Source organism: Tachyglossus aculeatus, chromosome 3, assembly GCF_015852505.1.
Source record: "Tachyglossus aculeatus isolate mTacAcu1 chromosome 3, mTacAcu1.pri, whole genome shotgun sequence".
Taxonomy (NCBI): domain Eukaryota; kingdom Metazoa; phylum Chordata; class Mammalia; order Monotremata; family Tachyglossidae; genus Tachyglossus; species Tachyglossus aculeatus.
In genome coordinates this window covers 74,178,099-74,187,130 of record NC_052068.1, presented here as the reverse complement: position 1 = coordinate 74,187,130, position 9,032 = coordinate 74,178,099, and the positions used below count along the sequence as shown (strand labels likewise).

The window sequence follows — 9,032 nt, the reverse complement described above, 5'->3', positions numbered from 1 at the left end:
CGAGGCACAGAGAAGTTAAGTGACTTGCCCAAAGTCACACAGCAGGCAAGTACAGAACTGGGATTAGAATCTGGATCCTTTGACTCCCAGGGCCGGGCACTTTTCACTAGGCCACATTGTTTCCCGGGTGAGTCCATAGCAGGAGCAGGGCCCATGGGGTCGTTCTGCCCTTCCAATAGGGTCACGGGGTTTGAGAGGTGGCACTTTGGCCACAGAACAGATGAGCATCGGCAGTCTGCATCCTCAGTTCCTTTTGCAGTGGGTCAGACTGGGAAAGAAGGCCAGTAAGGAATCGAATAAAGCCACACAACTCTGAGGGGTTCTTCTGTCCTTATTTAAGACATAATCATGTCTTGGGACATGCAATCAGGAGGAAGATGGCCCGTAATGCAACTTTTGTAAAGGACAGATTGTTCTGTTTCCTTTGCCTCCTCTTGGGGGTCAACCCCTATAAATTAGCTAGTCAAGTGAAGGACTTAGTAAGCAATTACTGTGCATTAAAGCACAGTGCCAAATGATAGAGTATTTTCAAGAAAATCAAGTCAGACTGTCTCTGCCTCACACAGGGCTCATAATCTAAGAAATAGGGTGAGGAATGCTTTATTCCCATTTTACAGATGAGCAAACTGAGGCACAGAATGCCTAGGTGACTTCACCAAGGTCACACGACAGGTCACCACGTCTCGTGATTCCCAGTCCCATTCTTTTTCACCTAGTCCATGCCGTCAAGTGACTTGGCCTCTGAAGGAACAGTAAGCGGCCCTAGAAAAAGACAGCCATGTTCTCACCCAAAGCAGTCAGGAGGGGATATTATCGGAACGGTTGGATCTATAAAGTCAGAAACTCCTCTCAACCCCTCAGCATGGAGTTAAACCTACACGAAGCCTTATTTAAAAAGATGGCCAGTCAGCCAATTGTACTTATTGAGCGCCTACTGTTTGCGGAGCATTGTACAAAGTGGTTGGGAGAGTGCTATACAGCAATAAACAGATACATTCCCTGCCCACGACGAGTTTACAGTCAAGAGGGTATTAAGTGCTTACTATGTGTCAAACCCTGTGCTACGAGTTGGGGCAGATACCAGTCCCTTTCCCACATGGGGTTCACAGGGTAAGAAGGAGGTAGAACAGGTATTTTATCGCTATTTTACAAGTGAAGAAACTGAGTCACAGAGAAGTTAAATGATTTGCCCAGGTCACAAAGCAGGCCAGTGTCAGAGGTGGGATTAGAACCTGGGTCTCCTAATTCTCAGTCCTGGGCTCTTTCTAGCTGAAAAATGAGTCTGATGGAGAAGGATGACAGTTCACCGCACTTCGCAATCATTCAAAATCTTCTACCCCCAGTTTCCTATGGAAATTGTCTATCCTTCGTCGGCTCCTGCCCCTCATTCATGAAGCTTCCTGTTTCTACTACTTGTCTTCATTTCTGGTGTGCTTAGACTTCCCCCTGCCTGTGGTTGATTCATCCATATAGGGTTACTTGCCTCAGCATTAGCGTATAAAGCAGAAGAGCGAAGTTTCTCTCTCACTCACTCTCGCTGTCTCCCTCACACATACATGCATGCACACACAGACACACATACACACACATACTTGTGCGCAAGCACACGCACACACACATCCTCTCTTTCTCAGAATGAGAAGTCTCAGTACGGCTCTTGGTATCATGTTCTTTTTACTTCGCTCGGCTTCTGGAGAAAGTGGCTCTTCGCCGGATGGTGAGTCATTTCACACTTTTCTTATGGATTATGGATTATGTCGAGAGAGAGGGTTTCAGGTGATCAGACCACAACAAAATCCAGGGCCCGGGTTGGGGAAGAGCAGATAGGTTTTAAAGATTTGCATCTTGTTTCTTGTTGCATTCTAGTCGCTGACAGCTCCTGCAATGGAGCCTGCAAGATTTCCTTTATTAGGGGATTACATAGCACTGTGCGATTATAGATGCACTCTTAGAAATGGATACTACCTCTTCTCTTGAGACAAACTGGAAATTCCAGAGCACGGGCCTGGGGGTCAGAGAACTTGGGTTCTAATTCTGGCCCGCCGCTTGCCTGCCGTGTAATCAAGGGCAAGTCACTTCACTTCTATGTGCCTCAGTTTCTTCATCTGTAAAATGGAGATTTCAATACCTGTTCTCTCTCTGCCTTAGACTGAGCCCTGTGTGAGAAGGGACCGTTTCCGATACTGATTATCTTGTATCTACCCCACGAGTTTTATTATTATCACTATCATTATTGCTACCACCTCTAGTGAACTCTTCTGAGGGCTTAGAACTGCACTGAGCAAAGTGTTCAATAAATAGTACCGATTGATTGTAGCATCTAGCATGTGGGACTGTAGACTTTCAGATTTCGTCCCATAGAAACAATTCTGAAGGAATTCATCTCTTAGAAGGGAGAAAAGCTAAATTTACCCTGAGAAGTGTTTCTGCAAAATCAACTTAAGGAACAGAGCCACCTCTCTTGACCTACCATGCTATAGAAATTGCAGGAGGAGGCCTGACCTAAATTACACTCAAGAAGCCCAGGTTAAGGAAAACAACAATATAGTACGCACGCCTGGACCAACTCTCCACACACCCATATAGGGTAACACATCGCATATCGAAAATCTCCACACAACCGCATAGGGTAGCACATCGCGTATCCAAAACGTTCAAGTGAAAACAACCGTTTGGAAGAACTGACTGAATTTCATTTAAATCTCCTTAGGAAATACACTAAACAGGTTCGTTTTCCTTAATAACCTATTGCCCGCGGGGCTGAGTGGCGATCGAGTGCATTGCCGGGATAAATCTAATGCCTGGAAACAGAACGGTGCCCTCCCCATATAGGATTGCAACCAGCAGCAGGCAAAAGAGGAGCAAGTATGTTGGGAGACCTGACACGGTCATTAATTAGTGTGAATCAAACCCTTTCACTTCAAGATTTCATTCATTTAATCATATTTATTGAGCACTTACTGTGAGCAGAGCACTGTACTAAGCGCTTGGAAAGTACAATTCTGCCACAGAGACAATCCCTGCCCACAGATTTAAAGATGTTTCCTAAGAACTAGCAAACACATCAGCTCAGTTCTCTGATATTTTAAATCATTGAATTACTAAGAGTGGAATCACTGGACTTTCCTCATTAGACAGGTGAAGTCATCATATTTTGAACATTTCTCTGTGTTGAAATGAGTCACCGTGGGGGGTGATCATTAGTCTTTATCTCTCCTCCCCCCCCCCCCTGCCTTTTTTCTCCACAGTAAATTTTTGTGCTGTTCCCCAGCAGAAGAACCTGGCAGGTTTCAGGAAACTTAGAAAACAGGACGATAGAAAGAGATGTGGATTCTAGTCATAGTGGAGACTGAGAAATACCCAACTTCTGCAATGTAATACTGATGTTAGGAATTTGGTTTTACTCTGAATTTTAAAGCTTCCTACAAAAAAAGTGATTTCATATGCCTCTTAAGATGAATTGTCACTTTGCAGAACTTGAATTTGGAGGAAATCAAATTGAAATCTGAAATCCGGAGGCTACTTAAATTTAAACCACCAGTAAACCACAATGTACCCATCAAAAGCCCTCTCGCCTCATCATTTGAATTGATGCCAAAATGAAGAAAGAGGGAGTGCATTTTGTACCGAAGCCCATACTTCGGATCAACCAATCCAACCTTGTAACTGAAAATGCTCAAAGAATAAACATTTAAGAATCATTCTGAAAGTCCATTTGGAAACTCAACGCTTCTCTGAGAAGAGTAGTGTTAACACTGAAAAAATGTAGGGAACTTTTCTTCCAAGAAGATCACTTTGCATACATTAACCTCTTCTATTACTAATTTCTTCACTGTGGCGTATTAAGTTTCAAAGAAAGTCCCATGACCAGTTCAGGAACTGAGTCTGGAATTAACAGTCAACATTCTTCTGTTTTAACAGTAAAACGTTTGACACCTATCAAGGAGAAATATATTCTTCCTCTCCAGAGACTCTGCCCATCCACTCTCTGGTCGCCTTATATTGTAAGAGAATGGCCACCGGCAAATGGCTTTTGAAAACAGTTGTGTATGTTGAGCTGAAAAGTGGACACAGTGGGGACACCACCACTGAGGCACATTTTTAGACCCTGAGCCTGCTGAGGGGCAAAGACTGTGTCTAATTGCCAACTGTGTGTTCTTTCCCAACACTCTATATGGTTTTCTGAATGCTTTGCACATAGTGCTTAATAAATGCCATCATTATTATTACTAAGTGTTTAATAAATACTCTTACATTCTAGAAGCTGGAGGGAAAAGATGAAATAGTGATCTCTGAGGAAATAGGTCCAGGCAGAGCACAGACAGTTCTGTTGCGGGAACTGGGGGGATTTTGTAAGGAAAAGGCAGGCCTCAAAACACAGGCGCTTGGACGGCTTCCCAGGTTCACATATCTCCCTGTGACTTTAGGAGTTAAAAAGTCGTCTCCCCCACCATAACAAACACGGTGTGATCACTCCCACTTCTGCCCCCACCCCACAACCCCCACCTCAGGGCCCACCTCCCGCTCCCCTGCCCCACCACCTCAAACCAGCTGAGGGTATAATTCCAACTCTACCCCTGCCAAGCAAAATACCGGACCATCTCACATCTGGTGAGATACCACCTGCTCCCAGTCCAGAAATGACTCCCTATTTTCATTTTTAAATTTTAATTTTTATCCATCGAATGGTGGTTTGGGAGCCAGGGGGAAATACCTTGAAGTTTCTTTCCCCCACTCCAACTCTGCTGGTCACTCACCATGGCTGAGACCCCAAGCCAAGAAGGTTAAATGGCTCCTCTTTGAAAAGGGAGCTACCACAAGTGCTGTAGGCTGCACTAGGGCATGACCGGCCTCGGCAGAAGAGTGATCTAGTGGAAAGAGCTCAGGCTGGGAGTCAGAGGAGGTGGATTCTAATTCCAGCTCTGCCACTTGTCTGCTAATAATTGTGGTATTTGCTAAGTGCTTACTATGTGCCAGGCACTGCCCCAAGTTCTGTGGTAAATACAAGCAAATCAGGTGTGTGTCTTTGGGTAAGTCACTTTTTTATGGTATCTATTAATAATAATAATAATAATGGCTTTTGTTAAGCGCTATGTGCAAAGCACTGTTCTAAGCACTGGGGGATACAAGGTGATCAGGTTGTCCCACTTGGGGCTCACAGTCTTAATCCCCATTTTAAAGGTGAGGTAACTGAGGATCAGAGAAGTTAAGTGACTTGCCCAAGGTCACACAACAGACATGTGGTGGGGCCTGAATTCGAACCCATGACCTCTGACTCCAAAGCCCAGGCTCTTTCCATTGAGCCATGCTGCTTCTCAGCATGGCTATTAAGTATTTACCACATTACAGGCACTGTTCTAGACACTGGGGTAGATACAAGTTAATCAGGTTGGACACAGTCCATGTCCCACACGGGGCTCACGGTCTTCTTGTTTTACAGATGAGGTAACTGAGGCACAGAGAAGCTAAGTGACTTGTCCAAGGTCACACAGCAAACAAGTGGCAGAGTCAGGATTAGAATCCAGATCCTTCTGAATTCCAGGGCCATGCCCTATCCACTAGGCCACGCTGCTTCTCTTCTTCACTTTTCCCAATACCTCAGTTTCCTCATCTGTAAATTGGAGGTTCAATATCTGTTCTCCCTCCCATTTAGACAGTGGGCCCCATGTGGGACAACAGTTCGGGATTACCTTGTATCCTTAATACAGCACTTATTATGTGCTTGGTACATAGTAAGTGCTTAGCAAATACCACGGTTTTTATTATCGGTTCTTCTACGATGAACTAGTTGGGATCCTGGAGACTGAAGTGAAAGGTATGGTGCTTCCACATCACATTAGAGCTACTCGGTATCTACTCACAGCCTGGGTGCGCTTCCTTCCAAGTTTCCTAAAAAAGACACATAAAGGGAAGTGGGGACTTCTAGTGCGTTGGATTAGAAACTAGCTATCCCTCTTCCCCGCCAAGAAACTTTCAAGGTTTTTGTACCATCTTTCCAGTTTATTAGAAGAGCAGCATAGAGCTAGAAATTCTCCCGGGTCTTTCCTGATGCCACTGACATCTCAGGGGTCCAGATGTTATGGCAATTCTAAGGAGAGACCAAGAATGGAGAAAGGAATAGGGAGGAGGAGATTGATCAATCAATTAATCAGTGGTCTTGTAAGGTCCTCCATCAGTGGCCTAGTGGAAAGAGCTCGGGCTTGGGAGTCAGAGGTCGTGGGTTCTAATTCCAGCTCTGCCACTTAACAGCTGTATGACTTCGGGCAAGTCACTTAACTTCTCTGTGCCTCAATTCCCTCATCTGTAAAATGGGGATTAAGACTGTAAGCCCCACGTGGGGCAACCTGATTACCTTGTATCTACCCCAGTGCTTAGAACAGTGCTTGGCACATAGTAAGCACTTAACAAATACTGTCATTATTATTCTTATTATTACTATTATTATTAGATTATAAACTCCCTGAGGGCAGAGAACATGCATTTTCCTTTTGGTGAGATGCTTTGAATGGTGCTTTGCACTCAGTAGGTACTAAATAAACAGTATTGTTTGATGATGATGATGATGATGATTAGCTGCCTGGCTTAGTGGAAAAAGCCCAGGCTTGGGAGTCAGAGGTCATGGGTTCTAATCCCTGCTCTGCCACTTACCAGTTGTGTGACTTTGGGCAAGTCCCTTCACTTCTCTGTGCCTCAGGTACCTCATCTGGTAAATGGGGATTAAGACTGTGAGCCCCACATGGGACAACCTGATTACCTTGTATCTACCTCAGCACTTAGAACAGTGCTTGGAAGATAGTAAGCGCTTAACAAATAGCGTTATTATTATTATTATTGATAATGGTACTTACTGAGCACTTATTATGTGATCAACCAACTCTCCTGCTCCTATCTATGGTTGCTCCTCTTCCACTGCAACCCAGCCTGTACACTTTACCCCTCTAACACCAACTTAGATCCCTTGCTCGCCGTTGATCCCTTGCTCACATCCTCCCTCCTGCATGGAATTTATTCTTGTTTCACATGAAACAGACCACATCTAAAATCACATCTCCTCCAGGAAGCCTTCCACTACTAATCTCTCACCTCCCTACACTTTTCTCCCTCCCTTCTGCATTGTCTATGTACTTGGGTCTGTGCCCCTTAAACGTTTTGATATTCTCCTCAGCCCCGCAGCAGTTATGTATGTTGCCTTATACTTTGCTGCTTCCCTTACCTGTAATTTATTTCAATGTCCATCTCCTCCACTAGACTATAAGCTCCTGAAGTGCAGGGATTGTGTCTACTGATTCTATTGTATGCTTCTAGGTGCTTCATACAGTGCATTGCACACAATAAATGCACAATAAATACAATTGATTGATTGAGCACTGTACTAAGTGTTGGGTAGTGTACAATAAAAGTCAGAGATATGGTCCCTCAAGGAGTTTACAATCTAATAAGAGAGGTGGAAAGACAAAAATGATTTAGTGGGAACAGAAGAAAGAAGAGCACAGCACCTACTGATGGAGTGTGGCTAAAGAGATAGATAAAAATCTAAGTGTAAATGAATGGACGTGAAGATATCCTTGAATGCTAAGGATAGATATATAAATAAATGCCGAGGGAGGTTGTTGGAGTGACATAATGTGGAAAGGGGGAGCTATCAGTGAATGCCTCCTGGAGGAGGTGGGAGCTCAGAAGTCCTTGAAGATGGGGAGAGCTGTGGAAGTTTGAGAACGAGGTGGAAAGGATGTGAGCAAGGGATTATCGGAAGAGAAAACTGAACCCAATTGCTTATCCTGTTCAGGGCCACATTTTTACCTCTCATCTCCAAAACACAGCCCTGGATCCCTGGCTGCCAATTTCCATCCAAGATCCCACAACAGAAATAGGTCACATGATTTTGAATCCCATTTTCCAAAAGGTTCGCAACACTGTACAGCTAACAAAGAAGCAAGAAATCAGGAACATTCCCCTGAGTACGGAGAAGGCGAGTATAAAGCAATCACTTCCAAAGCAGCTAGTGAAATTGACTCCTGGGAGAAACGGTGAAGCTCTCTTGTAAAACCTTTCTGTAAACAAACTTTTCCCCAAGTCTTCTGGAAGTCCTGGTCACCAGAATTTTCTAGGTATCACTACCTTAAATTTTTATCTGATTAGATGTTGCAATTTTACTTTGGTAAATTTGGGAGTCAGGGTGCCACACTCAGTAATAGTAGGAGGAGAAGGAGAAGGTGGAGGAGAAGGAGGAGGAGTATCTGTTGCTGCCCGAATCATCTTTGTGCAGAACCGCTCTGGGCATGTTACTCCCCTCCTTGAAAATCTCCAGTGGCTACCAGTCAACCTACTCATCAGGCAAAAACTCCTCACTCTCGGCTTCAAGGCTGTCCATCACCTCGCCCCCCTCCTACCTCACCTCCCTTCTTTCCTTCTCCAGCCCAGCCCGCACCCTCCGCTCCTCTGCCGCTATCCTCCTCACTGTGCCTCATTCTCGCCTATCCCGCCATTGACCACCGGCCCACGTCCTCCCCCTGGCCCGGAATGCCCTCCCTCCGCACATCCGCCAAGCTAGCTCTCTTCCTCCCTTCAAAGCCCTACTGAGAGCTCACCTCCTCCAGGAGGCCTTCCCAGACTGAGCCCCCTCTTTCCTCTCCCCCTCATCACCCCCCCCGCCCTACCTCCTTCCTTCCCCCACAGCACCTGTGTATATGTTTGTACAGATTTATTACTCTATTTCACTTGTACATATTTATTATTCTATTTATTTTGTTAATAATGTACATCTAGCTTTACTTCTATTTATTCTGATGACTTGACACCTGTCCACATGTTTTGTTCTGTTGTCTGTCTCCCCCTTCTAGACTGTGAGCCCGTTGTTGGGTAGGGACCGTCTCTATATGTTGCCAACTTGTACTTACCAAGCGCTTAGTACAGTGCTCTGCACACAGTAAGTGCTCAATAAATACGATTGAATGAATGAATGAGTGAAGAAAAGGAGGAAGAGAAAGAGAATAAGGAGGAAGAGTAATGGAGTTAAGTGCCCAATGGATGCA

General features: G+C 44.8%; 1 protein-coding gene across 1 annotated transcript in view; it reads left to right on the top strand.

Moving 5' to 3' along the window:
- The first annotated feature begins 1,635 nt into the window (after positions 1-1,635).
- The window catches only part of IL7R (interleukin 7 receptor), a 29,701-nt gene continuing 22,304 nt past the window's right edge, over positions 1,636-9,032 (top strand). The window contains exon 1 of the mRNA XM_038744341.1: positions 1,636-1,717. Within this exon, the coding sequence (XP_038600269.1) occupies positions 1,636-1,717 (82 nt within the window). The remainder of the gene's footprint in view (positions 1,718-9,032) is intronic.